Genomic DNA, 25,410 nt, shown 5'->3' with positions numbered 1-25,410 from the left:
ATTTTAATAATTATCGATGTAGTTCATATAAATATATATTTGAAAACAACACATAAAATTAGATATTCAACCCAATATGAATTATCGAGCGCATCCACATAAAATAGAAAATTTCTAACCTAACCAAAAATTAATTTTTTTGTCGATGTATATAAATTCTTCCACGTTATTATGATTTATTTTATAAATAATTTTTAAATATTAACAACTGTAGTCAATAATTCGATAATATTATCAGAAAAATCGACAAAATTTTTTCATTATAATAATGTTTTTATATAATTTTCTTTCTAAAAGTTATTTTTTAGCTTATTTAAATAATTTTCTTGTACTATTTATTATTGTATGTAAAATATTTGATGACATAATTATCTTTTTATAACCATTTTTGTTAATTATTAAGATAATATTATATTTTAAATAAAAAATTAATAATAATAGAAAAAAAAATGTTTATAAAAACCTTTTTTTATCAATTTTCTTAAAGTCGGTTAAAATTTTTATAATTATGCATTTATAAATTTTCTAAATTTTTATATTTTTTGGCTAGGAATAAATCTAAACCTCCTAAAACTCCAGCCGAGAGACAGCGAGCTTACAGATTAAAAAAAAATTAATGAGGAAGCCCAAAATATTCTGGCATTCAACCAATCTTTTTTAAGTTAAATAAACTCTTTTTGCGTCTGGTTAGACTATCGAACTTAAGGAGTAAACTCCAGTCGTGCGTCGGAGCTGACACACACAATTTTTTATTTTTATTGCCAACTATGATACACGCTGTTTAAATAAATTACAAAAACACAATATCCATGTATTGGGGAAGAGACCGCGGATCTCACGAAATAATGTACAATAAAAAATAAAATCAAGAAGAACCAAAGCAAAACAGATAATAAAAGCACTTAATGGAATTCTATGGACTACAGATATAGATAAACAAAAGAAAATAAGAATGATATCATAATGTTAATATGTAGAAATGTAAAAAGTTCCCGATACTGCCACACGATCAGCGAATTCCAAAAAGCAATAAATAATATTCACATAGTCAGCGGATTCCAAAATACATATCAAATAAATATAAGTTCATTGCAATAAATTCTAGTTCATTCATCGTTTTGTTACTGTTCATTGTTTGATTTGTCTGCAAATTTATTTTCTGTAGAAACTATAAGTCGTTCAAAGTGAATAAAATATGTTTTAAAAAACATAAAAGTATTTCAAAGAAAATTTCTGTATTGAGACATGGCGACTAAAGAACAAATGAAAAGAAGGTAATGTTATACTTTTAACAGTCTCCTCGTTTTTTGGCTCTAGAAAATCGAAAAATCCTCCAATTTCCACAAATTTTCTTTCTAAAATCTTGGTTTCAGTGCTTTAAATATTCATGAAAATGCGTATAAACGTTGATAACTTTTTTTTAAATGATCAAGTGAAATTGTTATATATTTTTTCATAATCTACACAAAAAAAACGAAAAAAAATATACAAAAATGTTGTTTTTACAATTAAAAATAATAATTTCTCTAAAAATTGACCTATTCTCTCACATAATCGTTTGTACCCTTTTTATTAAGTAATCATTAAAGTTATATGAACAAAAATATTATTAAAATCACTTTTTGTAATCAAGTTTACAATATTAAAAAAAATTGTGTATCTAACTAAGGATAATTGTTAACTATTAGAGATAAAAATGAACATTTTTCAATTTTTTTTCAAAAATGTTCGTTTTTTTGTGTAGATTAACAAAAAAAATATATGAACTGCGTTTGATGCTTTGTAAAAAAGTTATGAACGATTATAAGCGAAGAAGTACATTTCTGATCACATTTAAAGTCATAAAAGTATATGAAATCTCCAGGTGAGATATTTCCCATATTTTTTTTCATAAATCCGCCCTAAAAACGGAGATTTGAAAAAAATTATCGAAATCGGATTCGAAGTTTTCGAGTTTCTACACTCAAAAAACGAGGGGATCGCGAAAGTATAATATTACCAAAAAGGAAAATAGTTATTTTGTTTACGTATTTGTAAATAAATAATTATCATTTTCTCTGCATCTGTAAAACAAATAAATTTCCCAGGATATTTTTAATTGTTATCACTAAAATATCTGAAAGGGATTACATCAATAATATGTTATTTGGCACGCTAGAGTGAATTTATTATACATTCATATTATTGTTTGGCACAAGATAAGATTATCAGAATTTTTGTATCTTCCAGTTCACGGAAAATCAATTTAATATATCACAATCTCAACCAGTTGAACGTTATTTTGCAAATTATAGTTTCAAGTTATTCACGTCACCATCAAGGTTATTCAGTACAAAATATACAGATTTAAAATTTGTATTACCATTAATATATAACTATTTGCGAGCCTTGCGGAAACTAAAACGCGTGTCGAAAATGTTAATTTTATTTTGTGATATCATTATTTTGGTGTTAGTTTTTTTTATCTACTTGCTTATTAAGAAATACGAGAATAGTAGATATTTAAAGAACCTTCAAGGACCCAAACCAAACTTCTTTTTAGGAAATGGGGACCAATTTCTATTCAAAACAAAGGAGCGTGAGTTATTATTACCATTATTTTCTATAATTTTTAGATTAGCTAATACTTATTTTAATTACAAAAAAGTAATTAAATGATCTAAGTAAAAATTGATATTTTTGTGATACATATATATTGACAAAAGGTCGAAATTTCTTTATTAGATTACAGTTATATGAATTGGATTTTTTTTTTATTTCCAGGATTTTTCATATTTTTTATTATTTCGGAATCTATTTTCCATATACATGTTTCTCCTTTTTAAATATGTGGCCCATTCTAAATGGATTCGGCCAGCAAAAAAATCGTGGTATTCGATTTTTTTTAAACTTGGGATATCATTCTATGTTCAATTTGAAGAAATATGGTTATTTAAATTTTTCGGAAAAACGTTTTTCGCTGAGAATACGCTGTTTAAGCATTTCAAGTGGTACACTCATTTCAAATGACCGCCATTATGCCCCTAATTGACCAATTTTTGGTAACTATTCATTTTAGGTTGCATACGCTTGATTTCCTTGAAATCTCAGTATATTATACAATTTTTTATGCTAAAAAAGAAGATATAAAAACATTCCTTCACATAGTTTTTATGATTTGAACATTGGAAAATATATACTATCTTGAATAGTTGATATTTTGCAAATACTTGATGTTGAAGAAAATTAGGGGCGGCGGACTTTTAACACCTCCCCCTCTGCCCCCTATTCTATCCCTAAATATAATTAGTTACGACTAATGTAATGACACAAATCAATTTCTAGCAATAGTCATTTATTTACACCGACAAATAATCATAAATTTCTATTGGATACATTCGTAAAATTTCTTCAATAAATGCTTCATTTCTATTTGAATAAGTCGCTCAATATTTTGAGTATGAGCCTAACCCAACCTAACCTAACCTTTCTAAATTTTCAGCCTCGAAAAAGTATGTGAAGGAATAATTTCCGCGCCCTATATCTACATTAAATTAATCAGCATAATTTTCTCTACAACATTTTAAAATTTCAAAGAAATCTGGCGTATGAAACCTAAACTAAATAATTACCCAATTTTTTTTTAATGTTCATCGACTGACGTACGTTATGTGTTTCACTCCCACCGTTTCAATGTAGGTTTTATCGTAAAACTAACAACTCTATCGTATGTATTCCCTATGAAAAAATACATGGAAAACATATATAAAGTATGTGAGGCTTGGACTGGTCAAAATCGATATTTTCGTTGCGAGGCCGTATTTCCCGAACAGGGCATTTTGGTTAACTGCCGTTTGGCAAAAATGTAGGTCAGGGGTTCCCGAAAAACACATCTAAAATTCTTGCAAATTAATGGTGGAGTTTTTGAGAAATCGATTTTTGCAAAAAAAATCGATTTGAGATATCGATTTTTTTGCTGGGTAAATCCAATTAGAATGGGCGATTTTAATTATTCCAAGAACTTCTTATGTAATGTTTCGTTTTTCGGATTTTTTCTAAAGTTTCAGGGTCCTTCACGACGAGCTGAATCGATATGCATATGGAAAAGTACTGGGTCCATTGTTCTGAAAAATTGCTTGCATGTGTTCTCCGCAAAATTTCAAAATAACTTTATATGAGGCATAGTATGCCTAAAGTCCACCATTTGTTAATTATTTCACATTTTCGAAATTTTTGGACACATGCAGCCCTCCACTAAAAAATTATATTTCTAAGTTTATGTGAGTCAGTTCTAATATTTTTGGGATTTGGACAAATAACACTTACAGCTTTCAAAATCTGTGAAAACCTTGACAAAAATTTATATAGGGTGTTCTCAAAATTCGTCGTAAAGGACCCTGTATATGCTTAGCTATTTACTGTATATATGACAAGGAAATAAATTTTGGATTCTAATACTTATTTATTCGCAACCTCTTTTACCATAGGTGTAGGAGTGATAATTCTTCTCCGTCCAATTCTATCCTTTGTTTCCTGTTTAGCCCGTCTCCAGTTCAGTTCTCTTTTTCCCACATTTCTTGCTAATTATCCATTCCATTTCCTGTTGTGTTCTGTCTAATTTCTGTCTTAGACTAGGTATAGTTTTTATAGCTTTTACAATCGTTATAACTTCCTTTTTCATGGATGAATGCTATTATTATTATTCTTCACTCCTCTGGGATTGTTGCTTTCCAATATTCAGAATCTATTTTGTTTGTTAATTGATTATAATATGAGTATTTCTTTTTTATTGATATGTTATTTAACATTTTCTTAAAATAGCAATATCAGTAAAAATTACAATAATCTTGTTTTAGTTTTGAAACATGATAATAGGAATTAACATTAAATTATTGAGAAACAATTTGACCAATATTTTATTATGTTATTGCTGATACCGACAATTATTTTCTCATTTTCCTCAATATCAGTTTTTTTTGATAGTTTTCCTATAGATATACAACCATCAGATCTTCAATTTAGATGCTCAACTATTCAAAAAGCAGAAACTGCGTAGTACCCAGTAAAATTTTTCCTATTCATACATTGATAAAACACCACTTATTAAATACATGAATACTTTTTATCTATCGTGTATTAGATTTTAAGTACGATAATTAACAGTTTCAAGTGAAAAAATTAAAGAGTAAAGTACAGTGTACATGTTATTTCAATAAAGTTTCGTATAAATCCAATAAAACTTATTTTCAACACATATAGGTACAATTAGATATGTAATATATGATAGAAATTTTATTCTGTATATTAAAACTGGAATATATCTGATTATTTCTCTTATGTTGGTGAAAATCGTTTTGTTTTAAAAGTCAGCAGCCAATACGGCTGCGCTACATCGACCTCGAATCCGTCCAAGCCTTTTGACACCTTGTCAATCATTCACTGCTTCAAGATCTGTAAGTAAATGATAAAATAAAAGATATTTGGCGCATATGTCCTTTTTCTTTTAGATTTTGATCAAATATAATGTTCATAATTCTTTTTTACACCTTATAACTTTGCGTCATTTAATTTTGAAAAAATAGATTTCGAATATGAGGAATTCTTTCCGAAGTATTTTATATTTGATTTCTTACACACATATTCCACTCGTTTGTCCATTTTTTAATCAAACAGGGCTTGTCGGTAGTTAATAACCAAGTAACATAACTATTGCTTCAAAATCTGTACACATTTTCAACTAAAAATTTTTGTATTCCATCAATATCAAAATTGATGTCTTAATGGTCATGGCAAATGCAAGACGGATACGAAATTGAAGTAGTTTAAACCCAAACGGCATATCCGTTGAAAATATCGAGTTCCTCGAAACTTTGAATTTTCCTCTGACTATCGTCACGTAAATTACTCACCTCCAAACGCGTTCCCTTGCATAGTTTTGGATGTTTTGAAGCATGAGTATTCAGATCTAACCTTTAGTCTTGTACGCAGGTAAGCAAGGCACATCCAAATAAATAAATACCTTGAATATCAAATTGAATCCTCGCTCTTCGATAATGTCTACCCCAAATTGTATTTTTGAGTGTTTGCTAGAAAATTTCTTTTTCCGAGTGCTTCGCCACGAAGCAATGAATGCAATGACTCATGATTGAGAAATACGTATTCTTCGCGCGTACTTCTTCAGTCCTTCCATTCGCAATATTCCGAATCCTAGTTGAATTACGGCACGATAAGTCAATAGAAACTCGAAACAAACACATCAAACTCAAAACTAATTCTTATATTTTCAATCATACCTACAACTTTAGGTTTAGCTGTTAGTTGCGTTTTATTATACCATTTTTAACAAAGAACATCTAGACGGATGTTTTGAATGATAAATTTCTGGTTTATCTTACCACGTTTCACGTGACGCCCCTCGAAAACAGTGGTTTTACAAGTTACCTCCCTACGAATTTTTAGTCAAATCGGTTCGGCTGTTCTTGAGTTATAAATAGTATAACTAAGACGGCTCTCTTCTTTGGAAGAGGCACTACACGAATTGAGTTAAAATTGCTATAAAATATTAGCTACTAACTAACCTAACCTTACATAACATAACCTAAGCTAACCTAACCTATTTTCGATAAACCGATTAGTAGGTTAGGTTAGGTGGTGGCTAATACTATTTCAATTTTAGTTCATATAATTCATGTAGCAAATCTTAAACTTCATTGCTAGATGTTAAAATTTTATATTAAACTTCGTTAAACTTTCTCTGCTATGAGGAAATAGTGTCGTCATCTGCATAGCAAAAGAATTCAATTTCTTTATTTCCTAAACTCAAATTTTTGAGCGACACACTTAAATTGTCAATTATATATTTTAGAATTGCTGGAACTTATGATGGATAATTTTAAAATACACGGACGTCTCATAAAAATCTACATTGGTCCTGTGAAGCTGGGTATAGTTACGGCGGATGCTACTTTCAACGAACTCCTTTTATCTTCCACGAAAATCATAGATAAATCTCAGTATTATGGATTTTTACATGCTTGGTTAGGTACAGGATTACTGACAAGTACAGGTAAAAGTATAAAATGTTTATTAATCAATTTAAAACTTCCTCGAGATGTTACAATATCTACAATTCCAATGTCAATACTAACCATTATTTTACAGTGACCACTGAGGGGTGTAGGTATCTGATAAACTTCTTCTATCCTCTTGATGGATACAGTTTTCTTAAAATCTCTACAGTAGGTTTGATGTTTTCTCATATATCTGATTTCAATATATTTTCCTGTATCCATCCGTGTTGTGGTTCTTTTGTAACTGGTTTATCGGACAAATGCCTCACTATGTTAGTAAATGCTGCTCAAACAATAAAGAATTTATAAAAATCGGCTAAGCAGAACCGGACTCCAGACATTTTTTCATAACAAGCTTCCCACTCTCCACCACCTCGTTTTAGAAGAGATAGACTGAGCCCTCTGGCATAAAACATGAGCAGAATTTGTTAAAGAATACGATTATTGTATATAAAGTGGCACTTCACGGGGTAAATTTAAAAAAAAAACCTAACCAAATACGCCCTCTAGTGGTGTGATATGATCCGTTTCTAAGATATGGCTGACAGCCGTTCTTAGTTGCCCACCTGGTACATTTCTAGGAAAAATGGCTATTGACTAATCACGAGTGCCTCCAATTCTAATATTGGGTCGAAATTTCCATTTTAATGAGATGATACTTCTGATCCACAAGTTTTCTGAAATCAATTCAATGAATTGGTTCTCTTGTGAACTGAAATGATTTCTGTAGTAATTATCACACCTCATTCCAAGAAAATCGAACGTATAATCAACTTTTTTTCGTTATTTTAGTTATTGAGTGAGTTTTTAAAGCAGGAACTATGATAGAAACCAGTATTTTCAATCATACCACGAACTATAGATAAATCAGGGGCATATTAATAATTTAAAACTAAAACAGGTTTCTAGTATAAACAGAAATGGAACTACATCCAACTCTGGTTCTGATAGATTTATGTAGATATGTCTAGGATCGCTATAAGAAGGTAGTTTTGCATCTAAATTTCAGCAACACAAGCTTGTCATCAATAATTATTAAACCAATAATTATTGGTTCAAATCTTTCAAACGCTTTCCTGGTCTGTGGAAAAATTTTGTAAAATTCCAACATGAAATAATTTCAATAGAAAAGATTTGAAGTGTAAAATCGATAGTACGACTGTTCAAGCCTGAACGTCTGGCTATTTACCTTTAGAAGAGCCTTTGGATTTTTCAAGTGAAGCTTCAGATTTCATTGTTACAGAGGAAATTAATAGTTTTGTCAAACAAAAATCGTGTTTTTTGACTGTAGCTGGAACTATTGAGAACAATTTAACAACTAAAAAAATGGTAATGTATCAAATTCATCGGAATACAGCATCCAAACTAAAAGGATTAAAAAATAGTTTGAAGAAAAACAAAGAGCAGTTGAAGACGTTGAAGAATATGTGTGACATTAAAACATTTGAGTGTATAGAAGAAAATTTAAATAATGTAACGAACTAATTCATTAATTCACAGCTAAGAAAGGTATAGCAAAACGATGGATTATACAGGATAATGCTTTTGTACTTTTTATGACCAAAATAAGTCTCCTTAACATCTTATTGCAATTGTGATAAATTGGTATAGTTTAGTCCTTTATACTACTGATATTTTATGTCTCTCGGATATCAATATTGCTTATTTTTGACATATATATTGGTGGACAGATCGACTTAAACCTTTCAACTATTCACCTCTGAAATAATTTCGAAAAAAACAATATTTCAAAAATGTTATCCGCCGTTCTTCAAAGGAGAAAACAACGTCCTGGCTAATGACTCGACGAATATTGAATTACAACCATTTTGAAGAGAGTGACAACCTTTTTGTCGATATTAACATCTCCAATGGCTCGCAATTGCAAGAAGAGGGTGTGACTAGTTTCGACGCTATTACGTCTCATCAGAGCAGTTTAGTACTGAAGACAACGCTCTTTCACGTTGTCTACAGTTCGAGTTTCAAGCCCGAACGAGGGGTGTTAAGCTACTCTGATGAGACGTAATAACATCGAAACTAATTAGTAATTACACACTCTCCTTGCAATTGTGTGCCATTGGGGATGTTAGTATCGACAATATTTTTTTTAATCCAAAAATAATAGTACTATATCATTGTAATGATGTACAGTCTCTTCAAAATATCACACTTTTCACTTTGCTTGTTATAAAAATCTGTAGTTTGTTTAGTTGAAAAATGTATGTAAATATTATTTTATACATAAATGTGTGCCAGTTCTAATATATTTTTCATCGTGTAGTCAGAAAAGTGCGAAATCAGAACTGGGTGGAAATGAATAACAGAGACTACAGAATTTACAATACAGATATTCTGTGTTTTAAATTTAAATGAGCCGCGAAAATTGATTAGTTCTGCCACGTATTATCGAGGGCACTGACATCGATAATCCACCATGTTATTTCCATTGAATAACAATTAAGTTTGCATTTCTTCTTAATTTCTGTGCTGTTCTTTTAAAAATTACTAATTTTTTGCGCTTGGCATATTGTTTAATTTTCTATAGGAAGCGAAATAAAGAGGATGGTACGTTGATAAATCGACGCCCTGTGGATTTAATTTCAGGAGAACAGCTGGATAAGTGATTAGATATTCATTTTGAAAGATTTTTATATAAAATTTCCAAATCTTTTCTGTTATAATCAAGCATTTCACACAAATTCAACAATATTGGTTTTATAGGTAAAAAATGGAAAAAACATAGGCGTATCATAACCCCCACTTTCCATTTTTCAATATTGCATAATTACGTAGAAGTTTTTGAAAGTGTGGGTGACGTTTTTATAGAAAAATTGGGAAAACACGTTGGCAGCAGTGGCTTTGATATATTTCCTTTAGTTACACTATGCACTCTGGACGTAATATGTGGTAAGTTTATATAAAAGTTAGTTTGCATCTAATATAACGGTTCCATTTGCCAAGAAATACTACCAGGAAACAGTTTACAATTATTCGGCTGATATTTTATGTTTGTCCCGCAATGATATACGAATTATTCTGCTCTCCTATTCCATTTCATTGATCCTACCCACTCAAACTATTCCACCATTTTCTGATACCTTATATTTTATAAGAAAAAACAAAAGGATTCTCACGAAAATACAGCACTTGGACTAACCGGAACCATGTACAAGCAGCGCTAGAAGCAAGAAGAATTGTTAATGGAATATGTAGTCTCAAAAGGTGATCACTGTTTGAGAAAGTCGCCTTTGGAAACAAAATAATTATGGATATTCAACTATCCTGTAGAAAATGCGTAATAGGGGAAATAATAAAAGACTTATTACATTGCAAAATGAACTAAGAGGTCTGGCTATTTAATAACTAGACTGGTTGCTAAAAAGGCTTTTATTATAAAAAATATTCTAGTTCCCTTCAATATACTCCCTTTCCCTCGCCACACATTTTTCCATACGTTTTTTCCATTGATCGTCGCAGTGCTGGAAGCCTTCTTTGGTGATGGCTTTTAGGAGCTCTGCCATTTTTGACCCATCAATATATATTAATTATATTCTTCTACGTTCGTTATAATATTCACGTTTACTTTCTCATTTATAAAGAATGTAATTTCTGAATCGGTCAAAAAGGATGAAAAAGAGTACCGCAGCGGTTCATTTTTCACGTTTTTGCGTTAAAAAAAGTGTCGTGACATTGACGTGAATCGTAAATTCGTTTGTCCGATAAACTGTCACACTTTTATTTCTTAATATTTGTTAAAAAATTCCTTTTGTTTCTAATTAAAAGAGGTGTAGTATTATTATTAGTGATGGAGAGTAATAGTGAAGAAAGTTTTAACTGCACACCAGAAGATGTTGTTGAATCGTCAACCGCAGTGACTATGAATCTTCTCCCAGAGAAATCCAGGGAATAGTATTTAAAGAAATACAATGCTTTTATGGAGTGTCGTACTAAAAAAGGCACACAGCTTCACAGAAAGAGTCTTACTAGCTAACTAAATCCAAAATGTGGAAGTCTTCAACACTTTTGTCGACTTATTCAAAACTGAAAGGCACCCTAATGGTAAATAACGACGTAGACATCTGTAAAAACTCGAAACTCATTGCATATTTGAAAAATAAATCAGTTGGGTATAGACCCAAAAAAACTAAAAAAATTTGCTCGTGAAGAAATTAATAAGTTTCCAGACGATCATTATCTCATGCATAAGGTATGGCAAAAAATTTTAATGTAAACTTAGATATTATTTGTAACATCTCTCAGGTTGCTTTAAGGAGGAGGGAATTATATAAAATGAATTGTAACGATATTAATAATACCGGAAATGTTTCAATTATCACAGTACCTGATACAAAAACTCATCTTCAACGTCGATTTACTGTTATTGGTGAAATATCTGACAATAGATTGAACTTGGTAGTGACAATTTTAACGGGAAAAATTAGTTCGACTTTAAGCAACATTGTAAATATTCACGATCCTACCAACACTCCAATAAGTACTAATGCAAATATAGACAATGTTATTTCTTTAAAAAGTTAAATGTTGCCAATTCAAGTACCAACAGTAATGTAACTTCTTCTTCACTTAAAATACATAATGCTCACAATTGTAATTTTAATATTACTATTACAAAATAAAAAGTTTCTTCGAATTTTTTCAAGTCTACGGACGTAGAAACATTTTTGTATGAAACTCGTGAATAAAGTAACCTTTTTTCCAATTGGAATTTCCGGTCAAACCGTCCTACTTGTGAAAAAAAGTATTACTCTACTCACTTGTGCCATAAATAACCATTTTATATATAAATATGAATTTTAGAGACTGCTATGGGTACAAAACTTGACGCATTAAATAACGGAAGTTCGGAATACGTCAAGAGCGTTAGAACAATGTGCTCCATATTTATAGATAGAATATCTTCAGTTTTGCATCCTTCTCTATACTGTTTAACACCAAATTACTATAGGGAACAAAAAGCCTTGAAAGTCCTTCATCATCACACTGAAAGCATCATTGAAAAGAGAATAGAGGAAATGTCAAGAAAGGATGAATCTTCATACGTAGACACAAAGGTTAAGAAGAAGCGATTGGCGTTTTTGGATCTTTTACTAAATAGTAGAGTGGATGGAGAATCTCTATCGAGAGAGGAAATTAGAGAAGAAGTTGATACATTTATGTTCGAGGTATTTACTTTTTCGTTATCTATAATTTAAGTTCAGCTTCGAAATCGGTTAATTTTCGATGCTTGTTTGTACTATAACGATGTCTAAAGAGAGAAAATGTCATTAAATATTTGTTTTTGATAGGGATTGCGCCTATTCAAATGTAAGAGGAGTTGGAACGGGGACTGTTACGATCATTTAAGACCAAAAAATTTTAGGCAGATTAATTTAAACGTGGCCATATCAGTTTGACTGACGACGAGCGTTCGGGACGGCCAAAAGCCAGTAAACTATTCGTATGGTAGATCGTTTGATGAATTTGGACTAAAAGTGCATTTGAATGAGCATATCCCAGGCCTTATTGACGCAGTTTGAGCAAAATAGGTCGAATTTTTCTATTGATTCTTACTTTCAACCCTAGAACTCTAATTATTTTTTTCAATGCTTATAGTTAACCTCCGTATTATCGACTACGTCGTCAAAAAAGTGGTTTCATTTAGAGATATTTGTCTTTTCAAGTGTTTATGTATAAAATAGAACAAAATACTTTGGAAAACTAATTGAATAAACTAAATTTATACATAGTATTCGTCACACAATTATTTATTGCATTTGTAGCAATAACTTTTCGTTTCTTCGTTTTTCTGGAGGTTATATGGCACCAATTTCTTCTTTTTTGCTACCTTTTTTTAGTCTCAAGTGTCTATTTATTTTTGAAATAGACGAGCGCAAGCCAGCTTAAAGTGATATCAAATATCTTCTTTGATATCAAATGGTTATCCCTCATTGCTGCAGTTGACGTAAGAATTCCAAAGAAAAGCTCTAGCCTCAACAGAATCTCTTGATATTTGAGTGACAGATAAATTCTCGTATTTTCTAATTTTTTTTAAGTTAATAATAAAAGACGAAAAGCAAAACAAATCTAATTCATTTTGGCCCATGCGTAAATGTTTTGTTTGGGGCTTCATGATCTTGACTTTAGCAATAATAATTTGTGCTTGTGCTAACAATCATTTCGTTGGGGCCTTATGCAGGAGTACCTTATACTTCTGTTCAATTATCTCAACGTCTTAATTTGGAAATAGATTTTGTGGCAAAGGATAAACGTCATCCTCACTTTTTTTATTTCTTTAGCTGGATCCACCTCAATGTGGCCAATCTCTGATGAATTTACCTCGTCACTATTATTTGATAATGATGGCTGAAAAAACATGTTTTTAGGTAAAAAAGAGATTTAATGGGTACGACTATGCTTTTCCGAATTCGCATCGTCGATTCGACTCCAGTGTTAAATGAAACCTGAATCTATCACTACAATCTTGTTATGAAAAAACAGTGGATTGCTAAAAGCTAACTTGCTTTTAAAGAAGCGGTTTCATCGGCAGTAAAAGCGACCGGAGTTGAGGACATTAATAGTATTATCGAATATCTTCAAAAAGATTAAACAATAACATAAAAGTATGACGCATCACTACTTGATAAAGTGAAAAGAGAAAGTGCAAAAAACGATAAGTGCTTCATCGGAATAACAAACTTCGTAAATTTACCAATTTACCTTCGAATTAGTTGAGCATCCACCGAATTCACAAGATTTGACCCCTTGCAACTTTTTCGTTCACTATTCTTGAAGTTTCACTTGCAGGAGAGAGATTTTTATCAGACGAAGTAGTCGTCGCATAAGTAAACGTGAACTTTTATTGAGAAGGATTAAATAGGTCACAGTATCGCTAGATTAACTGTAAAGGGGAAGTAAAAATTATTATGGAAAAAAATATTAGGTCGAAAACTTTTAAGGCATCCCTCGTATACTGACGCTTAAAAAATTACAAGATGCTACAGAGTGCTCACGCATACGCATTATAAAATAATTGTTATGTTCAATATCATATTAAAATGTAGTTTTTCATGGCAACAATATGAGTAAAGATAAGGAGTAGCTTCTGTGTTTTCTTCATCATCTCCTTCATATTTTTTTCTCGTTAATGTTGCGATTTCATGTTTGTTTTTATCATATTCTGTGTTCAACATTTTTTTAAATATTTCTTCCAGCTTACCAGAGTTTCGTCTTAATCTGTTATGTTGCTTCCTTGCTTTTAATGAAAATAGTTTCTTACTGCCTCTATTCTATCAAGAATTTTATTATTGATAAGAGTTCTCCCTTTTTTCATTCACAAATCTATCTTCAATACGTTTTTTCCAGTTTTACAATACCCTACGTTACAAATGACATCAAATTTGTCTTTTATATCAATAATTTTCGTTTTTATTTCGAAATATAATGATATTTTTCAAAATTGACGTAATTGTAACTGAAAAAGTCAATTTCTGAAAAGACTTCAAATTGTTCATTTTACAGGGTCACGATACTACAGCTGCAGCAATAAGTTTTGCTTTATATTGTTTGTCTACAAATCCAGGAGTTCAGGTATGTAGGCTATTCGCAAATTCACATTAAATTAATAACAATAGTTACAGGAAGTAAATTATTCTTCTTTGTTAGTTTATTTTAATTTTGAAAATCCACTCTAAATATTCACTTAATATTTCACGCTATTTACTTTCATTTGAAATGAAATTCAATTATCAAAATGTAGGTTATTGCAGCTTTATTAACCATGAAAATAAATATTGTTGTATAATTTTTTAAAATTTCTTAAGTTATAGGATGAGTATTATCTGCAGCAACTTAGTTCCTCGTATATTTAAGCTGAAAATTTAATCTTATGGTTCCAGGACCAACTACACATTCAAGCCCCGGTATATTTTGTTAGCTAATTTAAAGTTTTTCGTTTTTATATAGGTTTGTTTGATGATTTCTTATATGAGAATAATATTATTGGGAATCATCATTTTGCTATACTACTAGACTGATGAAAAATTATAATTTCTGTCATTCGGGCACCACATTATGGAACTCCGTACCTCAGACTGACAATATTTAATCAGAACCCTCCATACAATCCTATTTAGTCCTAAAAGTCTTAATCGATGACTTGAATTTGTTATTGGAGGACTCTTATTTTTTCCATTTAGCAATAATGTATTTTTGTCTAATTACATTTGGTCTAGTTAAGTTTTGGTAATCAATTACCAGGAATTGGCGAAAAATGATCAGTTTATGTAGCCTAACCAACATTTTTCTAAGTGAAAAAGCATTGTTTTCTTCTAGCAGATATAAATATAAGTCAAACAGTTGAAGGCACGTTGAAGCCCAATGGTGCTTTCATATTACTTAAGTTATGGTAATGAATTACCAGCTATTGGTGAGATAGTATTAGTTCCTACAGCCTAACGAACGTTTTTCCAAGTGAAAAGGCGCTGATTTTTCCTAGAAGGTCTGAATATAAGTCAAACAGTTATGCACGTTATAGCCTAATAGTGCTTTCATATTACTTAAGTTATCGTAATGAATTACCAGTTATTGGTGATATGGTATCAGTTCCTACAGCCTAACGAACGTTTTTCCAAGTGAAAAGGCGCTGATTTTTTCTAGCAGGTCTGAATATAATTCAAACAGTTATGCACGTTGAAGCCCAATAGTGCTTTCATATTACTTAAGTTATGGTAATGAATTACCAGCTATTGGTGAGATAGTATTAGTTCCTACAGCCTCACGAACGTTTTTCCAAGTGAAAAGGCGCTGATTTTTCCTAGAAGGTCTGAATATAAGTCAAACAGTTATGCACGTTGAAGCCCAATAGTGCTTTCACATCAATTTCATGCAGGTTCAGATGAAAACAAATTTCAAAATCTATCTTCCTGTTCCATAATGTGGTACCAACCAATTGATATTTCCTATGGCACATCTATCAAAATTTGGACTGCACACGTTATTCTTGAAGAAAGCTTAATGAAACTATCAATAAATCTTCATTATAAAGTTTTATTTTCATATAGGAAAAAGCGTATCAAGAGCAGAGAAATATTTTCGGTAAAAACTTGAAAAATGCCAAACCAACCATTCCACAATTGCAAGACATGAAATATTTGGATAAAGTTTTAAAAGAAACATTGAGGTTATACCCGTCAGTGCCTTTTCTAGCAAGAAGGACCCCATCAGAAGAAATGAAATTCGGTATGATTGTCAATTACTTCATCCCTATTTGACATTTAATCTAGGTCGTACTAAGTCAGTTTATTGAGACGATTTTTTTAATCAAAGGAATAAATATTTACTGGAAGGCTGTTTCCGAAGTTTAACAATTGAGTAATAAGACTGATGCTCTGAAAATTATTTGTTTAAAATTTTGCGGTGACAACATGAACCCCTTCAACGTAATCCTCTTCCGTACTGCGAGTCCAGTGATGTTTCCAGGCGTTGTAGCAATTCTGGTAGTCTTTGACCGACACCTCTGACAGTATCCTCGTCACAGTTGTATGAATGCCCTCAAAACTACAAAGCGATAAATCTGGCGAATAAGATGGCTGAAAGCTAATATAAACTGTATTGAGCTACTGTTTTTGAAACATTGGAATTCTGTTGATCTGACATATTTTTTAGGTGAATATACACTTCCTAAAAATATTGATATTTTGATTTCAATATTCGCAATGCATAGAGATCCGATATATTTCCCAGACCCATTGAAAATGGATCCTGACAGATTTGACGATGATTCGAATAGAAGCAATTCTTTTGTTTATACCCCTTTTAGTGCAGGACCTCGAAATTGTATTGGTGAGTCTAAAATTATGGATTTTTAAACTTGTATAAATTTCTATATATAGTATGTCTCCAAAAACACACTTTCAACAATCATTTGTTAGATTCCCATAAATTGTCAAATATTTTTTAGCTAAATTTGCGTTGTTTTGAATGTAAACTAAACTAGTCTAATAGTGATGTTAATGTAGCTTTGGTTTAACTCATTGTCAAAGTCAGTCTAACTCAGTCAAAAGATATATTTGCGCTAGATTTATAATATTTATTGTCTCTCATTTCTCATGATTATAATACTTTGTAAGGCAATTAGAGATGGACGTGTGTGGGTAACCCTTAAAGATGTAGCTTTTCCTGTTGATCTCCTCCAAACGGTAAAGATCGTGGATGTTTGCGTTGTTGGGAATGGAAGTAGTTCCGCGTTGTTGAAGTGAAGAACGTTTGGCTTCTTCACCAACTTAATATTCATGTTACACATGAATTTACACATTTTTATCCATTCTTCTATTCAGATTGTTTTTTACACTGGCTCATTCAAGAGACTTTGTTTCGGGTTTTTCTTAGGTAGGAGTTTGAAAAATCTTATGCTTCTTTTGATTAACTTTATGCTTATAAGTAGTAGTTTCTCGATTTTGCAAGCATTCTGACAGCATTGAAAAGTCTGCTAAAATACCGTATATAATGACTAGATTTAGTGTTAACTAAGATGACGAAAGCTTCTTGGTTAGATCAGTGTTCATAGCTCTTTCTGTTAAAGTTCTCTCTTTGTCTACTTTAGATTTTCAAAAAGGGTTTGATATAGCAGAGTATTACTCATTTTTTGTTCCAACATTCAGCTAGTTCACGATTCATTATAAATGAAGTACATTGTATCCACAAAAATCGGAAAATTATTTACTCCAGCTTCCTCGATTGCATCATCGATTGCATCCCTAATTGCCAGCTCAAGCTTGTGGTTTATGCAGTGCCAGACAATAATCCCTAGACATATAATACTGCAGCACGTGATATTTCCCTAATATTACGCTGGCATCATCATTTCTTCAGATAAATGTTGTCGAATCCGTGATGTGTCGAACAGTTCAGTAAAATGTCTACAACGACTTCAGACGTTTGTTTACTCAGTTGTATTAAGTCTGAAAGGGATTAGAATGGATATTGCACCAAGTTGACTCGTCCATAAGCATTGAATTTTTCCATGAATTCGTAAGATTTCCAAAAAGCGTTCCGCCACCATGATACCACTGCCGAAAAGTATAAAAATCGCAAATCTATAAATTGCATGTATCATGTGAATTGATAGCTAGTAGACAAACATATAAGGAGAATAAATAATTTTTTCAAAGTTTAAAAAGCTCTAGACAAATGAAACAATCCATCAACTGATCCGTATTTACCCACTGGTCTACCAGGATATCAGCTACAACCCGATTATCTCGATCAGTTTCCGATAAACAGTGAAGGTGATCCGGGTTAGTTTCCGAACATTCGGATCATGATCAGGTTTCTGGAAACTCCTAATATGTGTCATGTATGATCTACATTATAATGGTTACAAAATGTGCCTTCGAACATATTTCGTCTAAATTATGATTTACTATTTCAAGTCAATATCTACACTCAATATTGAATAATTAACTTATTAAAATAATGCACTACTGTGTTTGTCTTTTGAACAACTGATGTCGGTTTTAACTATCTGTTATCACGCTTATTAATCAATTATCTCTAATACGTTAATTTATACTGCACTATCATAATGAATAGTACTTTCACTTATCATCCATCTCACGAAAACGTTGGCGAATGGATTTAATAAATAGATACTGTAATGATTTCCATGCCGAAATTGGATTCTTACATGTACTAATCTTCACATAACAATTAATCTGCTAAATTTTTCCACAGTTTGCCTATTTCATAAATCATTGTGGCGTAGTCACTACCAATATTTTAATCAAATTAAATTGTCTTTTACCCATTTCAATTCTACTTAAACAGCAGGAATTCATTTCTAAATTGTTTTCTCTCCTTCCATTAACTGGAAGCAACAATAATAAATAGATAAAATAAATTCGTGGTTTTCGATTCGTATACGAGGGTTTTCTGAAAAGTTTCCGACTTCAACCTGAAGATGTCTGAACTAATTAATATATTTGCGTACGCTTCGAGATATTCTCAATAAAATTCCGGCTATTTTGGAAGCTTATCAATCGTATATTAGTCGTTGCAATATCATTTGGTGCTAGAGGACCATCGAATAGAGCTTAGACAGATAGAAGAGGCTATCGGCATATCAAAAGAACGCTTTCGCCATTCACTGACTTAAGAATTATGTATGTGTAAGCTATCTGTATTCACACTCTTTGAAACAAAAGTAGACCTTATCAAAAAACGCAAAGACGGCTTTTTGGGATAGCCATGGAAGTGTGTTCACCAATTATCAAAAGTGAAACAATAATAAGAGACTCACACATATCATTGCTTGATTAGGTAAAGAGAGGACTTCCATAAAAGCTACCCCATTCGAAAGACCACCATGACAACGAATTTTCCCACAGTTCAATTATTGTAATAGCTAAAATTCACATACTGTACTTCGAATTAGTTGACCATCCACTATATTCACCATATCTGACCCACAGAGACTTCTTCTTGTACTCTAACCTTAAAGTTACACTTGCGAGAGATATATTCTTATTTTCGATAATGTTAACGCATACATGAACGCCTATTTCGAGGAAAAAGACGGTAATTATTATTTGGGAGAGTTAAAAAGGTTAAAGCATCAATGGGCTCAGTGTATAGACTTGAAAAGATGCAAAATGGAAATAGTTAAGGAAATGGCTGGTTAAAAATACAAAGATCCTTATAAAGTTAGGCCTACAGAGATCTCTGTAGCATCACCCCCAATTCGGTGTTTAAGTTAAGAAGTAAATCAACATAATACCACCACAAAATAATATGTGAGCGTTTAAAATTTGATCCCGAAGGCACTATATACATTTCACGCCTACACTTTATTATTACTTTGTTATTTATTTATCTATTCTTTCCCACATTGTAACCATGTTGTCATTACATTAAAGTTAACTAAACTTAACTAAGTAAACTAATGGCGGGTTTTTTTTATCTAATTATTAGAAAGTAATAGTTTCTATACGATCAACTTTTCTTCACATTTCTGTCCTTACAAGTTCAAAATGTGTCATTTCAATTTTGTTGACATCAGTATCTATTATTTAAATCGTTCCTAACGACTAATTATTTATATCAAAGCTCACGCTGGAAATTTAATTTAATTTGCCTATACTTTGATTCCAACAATATCAATTATTTGTTCACCCTATCTGAGTATTAATACGTAGCTATTACAAAATATCATCTATTGGTTCAGTAGTCGTTTTATATGTATTATAATAAGGGTTTCATTCAAATTATATATTTTTTACGTATTTTCAGGTCAAAAATTTGCTATGCTGGAGATGAAAAGTATTATTTCCAAAGTTTTAAGAAATTACAAACTTTTACCGACCAATCCGTTCCATGAAATCAAATTAGTTGCAAATATTGTTTTAGGATCTAATAATGGTATTTGTTTAACTTTAGAAAAACGTATAGATGATTAGTGGAACTGGAATTACGTTTTTACAGTCCCTAATTTTATATTTATCTCCATTATTCATCTATACAGACGGATAATAATAGTTTAAAGTTGGGCATATGTAGTAAATAAAACGATATAATAAATAAAATAAAGTAACGGATCCCATGGATAATCCCTGTAGCGTTAATAATGAAAATTTGAAATAAAATTATTAAAAAGTCCATTTTTTGTTGATTATTTTTCTTTATAGATAGAACCCTACTTTTATGAGCCATAAGACGACGTGTGTTTATCATTCTATCATGGTCTATTTCAAGTTATCCAAAGCATTCACTGTACTACTTACTTCGAAAAAGTTGACTTAAGTTTGAAGAGCATGTCCTCAAACTCGCGCCATCTCATGAAGAGTCCGCGCAGTTTCAATGAACAGCTTATTATACCAACATAAACATAATTAGAAAAATATCAATAAAAAGAAGATTGTGGATGACGGCGTTGCACATCCAATCACACTTCACGACAAACTGAAGTTCTTCGAAATCTTTCATTCCGATTAAAAAATATATACAATTGACCTCAATCGAATCCGCGAGGAGTGTAGTGGATGATTAAGTATTATACCGTTGATTTCCAGTTTTTAGATGTCGTTAGGTAACTAAGAAATATGCCTTCAATTTGTATCATTGGTATCTAAAAAATATCTTTACCTCGACGGTACACTGGAATGCTAATTGAATTTCTCAAACAAGAACATGAATAATAGATTATTTCAGAAATAAATTCCTACAGCAATCATTTCAATAATTTAAAGGAATGCGTCACTTGAAAATGTACATTTTTCGTTAAATTGGAAAATGTGATCCACTTACTTCCAACTTTCTAAAGCGTATTGAAAAGAAGTAGATAAAAATGAGCGATGAATCTCGATCTCAAAGTTTTAACGTGCAATTTATTGTTTTATTCTCCACCGGGAGTTTCACGAATCGTTTCGAAAATAAAATTTTAGAGTTTGTAAAAAGAGAACTTTCAATAATCAAACATATATAAGTTAGCTTCGTGTAAAGTTGAGGGAAGGATACTCATATTAAATATAGTATACCGGGCAGTGACGGCTCGGGGTAATAAATTTTGAGTGTTCTGGAATATTTCAAAACCTACTCATCTTGTAGAAAGTTTGTAGTCACTGTCTAATTTTCATTAATTTTATGGGTTTCCATGCTGACTGATAGATTGTTGCCAAACAAGAAAAGTACCAAGAACTACGTCATGTCTTAATTGAGATTAGTGTGACTCTTAATAGCGGAAGTCGAAGGTCAACATCAGATACCCTCTACATTTTTTCCCTGTCATGTAAGGAATTTAGAGAATATCAGCTTTTTCGGATGTTTGAGGAAGTTTTCTGTCAGTAAGGTCAAGATTTATTCATTGTTTGATACAAAACCTTCCTCAGATTGCCAAAAATCTCAGCAAATTGCTGATGAAATATTTAATTTCAATCATAGGCATTAGTTGGTGAGGGTGTTGAGCGACAAGTAACTGATTTGGTGAATGTTCCTCATTTTGAAGTTGACCTATTAACTCGTGGGTTAAGTTCACAACGTGCTCAGCAGTGTCATTCGTATCCTCATAGAGAAAATCTCTTGACACATGATACCGCTGAAAAAGTTTCAGAGAATACACCACAACACAAAGCATTTACTTTATTGGGAGATGGGGAGAGCATTAACTCCTTATAGCCCATCGAGACGGGGCATAGTGGAGGCGGTCCATGAAAATAATTATGCAAGGCTTCTACCATTTCAAGTGGAACACTCTCGTCGAGGAATTCCAAAGATGCCAATTCAGGCTAGAGGTACTTTAAGTGACCACAGACCCGGCGCGTTCGTCTCTCGGTCATGCTTGCACATTTTCCCTTATTGACACGTTCGGGAGATATGTTTTCAGTACACTGTGGCGGGTAGAGCCCATTTATAATAATTTCGATATTCGAAATTTCGATAAAGTTCAATATTTTAAGCTTTCTGAGGCAGGGTTTACCGACATCGCAATCAATCGAAATTTTATACACAACATCTAAGGAAAAAATTTAGGGGGTGTTCCAAACTTCATCTTGGAAAAAAATTCTCCAGACTTAAGGGATACCTTAACCGATGTCTTTCCTATACATTACTCTTAATATCTCTTAAGAAAACTCGCAACGCTCCATTTTTCAAAAATGTCACAAACAACTTAAACTGATTTATCAACTCAATTAACTGAGAATCTGTTCACTCCACCAAGATATGCTTCGTGACGTACATAGAGATGTTTCCAATTCATATGAAAAATGTATATCTAAAACATTTGCTACTATTTGGAAAATATCACTTTCGCCAGTGAAGTCAAAGATCAAATAAATCCTAGAAAAGTACTTGGGTATGACCAGATCACAGACAGCATCCTGGAGTAACTTCCAAAACAAGATGGTATTTACAGCCATGCTTAACTTGGGTTATCATTCACCGCAGTGACAAGTAGCCTAGATAATTTTGTTCCATCCTTGGCATCCTTTTTTTGAAGTATTGACGTCATACCTCACTGAAAGACACTTTCGAATGACATATATAATAATCACCCACAGATTTGATACCGATGAAATCTGGAGTACCACAAGATAGCGTGCTAATAACATTTGTATATCAGATCTCCCCATAACTACCCTAACCACTGCTACCTTCAGATGTCTGCAATACCACCTCGATAAAATCCATAAACGGATGAAGACGTGACGCATCGGAGCGAATACCTCCAAATCTTAAAAGATATACTGTACAATGAACAACTGTCCATATGTTACGTCCCAAGCCCGATCTTGTACGGAGTCGAGCTGTCCGATCTGTTCAAGCCATTTTGTACGAAGCCGAGATTGGCGGACTTCGGACAGAGATGATTGTACGAAGTCGACTCTGTACAACGCTGGTTGTACGGAGTCGGAGCATCGATACTCACTCGGTAATGAGCGCGCTATTAAGATGTTAGTAAACACAAACGTAGTTATTGTGATTGAAAGTATGTTCTCCGGCTAGTTGGCTACCATCTATTGTTAGGTTAGGTTAGGTTAGGTTAGGTTAGGTTAGGTTAGGTTAGGTTAGGTTAGGTTAGGTTGCGTATACTACTTCGGATTAACGCGCTCATTACCGAGTGAGTATCGATGCTCCGACTCCGTACAACCAGCGTTGTACAGAGTCGACTTCGTACAATCATCTCTGTCCGAAGTCCGCCAATCTCGGCTTCGTACAAAATGGCTTGTACAGATCGGACTTCGTACAAATTCATTGTACGAAGCTCGACTCCGTACAAGATCGGGCTTGGGACGTAACACATTCACCAAGAGGATAAGAAATACCTCCGTATCTATCTAGACCGGCGCCTCACCTGGGGTAAACATATAAGATATTACAGCTTGGCCTAACTAAAAACGTACTGATTGGCTGTTCATCCCAATTATCACGAATAAGGCGCTTGTATACAAAACTTAATAAAGCTTATATGCCCATATGAAATACAACTGAAATACAATCCAAAGTACTCAGAACTTTGCTTAATGCTCCATCGTAGATTCCCAAACATAGATTCAAAGCTATGTTCATTCAGATGAGGATTGTTAGTTAGGTTATTCAGTAGGCTTTCTCGCAAGTGGTCCGGCTTCTTTCTATTTTCTTTATTATCTAGGGGTTTTCTCAGAGGATCCACTCTAAAGCTAAAGCTAAAGCTCAGCAGATCCTTTTTTAATTGGCTCCTCTACTCTTCTTCGTATTATTTTCTTAATCTTCTGGGGGTTTTCCCTAATAGATTTAAGAAAGAGATCCACTTGGTAAAGTTGTATATATTCAAGACACTGTTCATCTTAATAAATATCAGCAGATTCTTTCCTTTCTTTATTGTTAATCTTTTAGGGATCTCCTCTGCTATTAAGCGGATCTATTAGCTTAAGTTGATCATAAGCAAAACAATTCTCTTTATTCTGATGATCAGCAGATCCTCTCTTAATTGGTTCCTTCTACTGATTATCTAGTTCAACCACATCCGCGATAGGGGTGAAAAAGATGTCAATTTCTATCGCGAGAGAAAACCTGTGAGAGAAAAACCGCAAACATCCTGTTGTTTCCACAGAGAGAGATTCGATGGGTATATTTTGGATGGATAAGGAATTTTTTTATAGCGAGGAAGGATTTGGCACTGACAAAGGAGTTGCTCCTCTGCATGGCTGGAGATGTGGTGATGGGTTTATAAGTATTGTCCTGGCTAAAAAAAGGAAGAGAAAACGGGAGATCAAATGACTCGAAGAAGATAGAAAGAAAGCTTCAGCCTAAATAAAAAACGCTTCTTTCCAGCTCAGGGTATATGTTTTGTTTTTATTTGTTTTGTTGTTTTCTCTGTTTGTTTTTTCTTTTTTGAAATCTCCTATTTTTTTGTTTATTTTTAATAGACAAGCGGCGAATTGAAGGGCAAGCGGCTGCATTATTCTGTCCGAGATGTGGCTCACTCACTTCCCGCCACCCACTACCACTCCCGAGACCTAGATGGTGCTTGCATGAAGCAGAACAAAATTCGGATAAAACTCAAAAAGCCTCCGAAATTCACTTCGATATATCTCCGCTATTTGCAGTTTCCGCAGGATCAAATTCGATCATCAATCCACATATCCTTTATGTTATATATATTCACGATTAGAGGTGGGTGGTATACTGAAAATGAGCTAGTGGAAATCTAAAATACTCTAATACCTTTAATACTAACTTAGAATTATTAAACCTTTAATTAGTTCCCAAAATATTTGGTGCGATCAATCAATACATTTTCCCCTGAAATCGGAACGTTTCCCGTCCGCATTTCCTATACATAAAATATTAGAAGTCTTCGGTAATAATTAATGTTTAATATCCGTAATAT

The 25,410-nt window shown here is 32.4% G+C and overlaps 2 protein-coding genes across 6 annotated transcripts in view; one reads left to right on the top strand and one right to left on the bottom strand.

Moving 5' to 3' along the window:
• Positions 1 to 25,410, bottom strand: part of LOC130893358 (hemicentin-2-like) — a 482,155-nt gene that overhangs the window by 114,006 nt on the left and 342,739 nt on the right. The window lies entirely within an intron of this gene.
• Positions 1,104 to 20,699, top strand: LOC130893359 (cytochrome P450 4V2-like). Of its 3 annotated transcripts, none has more exons than XM_057799389.1 (9): positions 1,104 to 1,274; positions 2,295 to 2,578; positions 6,845 to 7,045; positions 9,771 to 9,956; positions 11,868 to 12,232; positions 14,568 to 14,636; positions 16,109 to 16,286; positions 16,713 to 16,889; positions 20,334 to 20,699. In XM_057799389.1, exons 1-9 carry the CDS (start codon positions 1,246 to 1,248, stop codon positions 20,498 to 20,500), a joined length of 1,656 nt encoding a protein of 551 aa, XP_057655372.1. In that variant the 5' UTR covers positions 1,104 to 1,245; the 3' UTR covers positions 20,501 to 20,699. The 3 variants fall into 3 exon arrangements, with proteins under 3 accessions (XP_057655372.1, XP_057655375.1, XP_057655374.1); XM_057799391.1 differs by having other exon boundaries at positions 1,175 to 1,274; positions 2,230 to 2,578; XM_057799392.1 differs by lacking the exon at positions 2,295 to 2,578 and having other exon boundaries at positions 1,144 to 1,274.

Source organism: Diorhabda carinulata, chromosome 4, assembly GCF_026250575.1.
Source record: "Diorhabda carinulata isolate Delta chromosome 4, icDioCari1.1, whole genome shotgun sequence".
Lineage (NCBI taxonomy): Eukaryota > Metazoa > Arthropoda > Insecta > Coleoptera > Chrysomelidae > Diorhabda > Diorhabda carinulata.
The sequence above is the reverse complement of the archived record's forward strand: the minus strand, read 5'-3'. Positions and strand labels throughout refer to the sequence as shown.

What these genes read in the sequence shown, in the direction of transcription:
- LOC130893359 (XM_057799389.1), top strand. Translation starts at nt 1,246, where the DNA reads ATGGCGACTAAAGAACAAATGAAAAGAAG. An exon ending in TCTATTCAAAACAAAGGAGC is followed by an intron (nt 2,579 to 6,844) that starts GTGAGTTATTAT and finishes TATATATTTTAG; the next exon opens with AATTGCTGGAACTTATGATG. An exon ending in TTGATACATTTATGTTCGAG is followed by an intron (nt 12,233 to 14,567) that starts GTATTTACTTTT and finishes TTCATTTTACAG; the next exon opens with GGTCACGATACTACAGCTGC.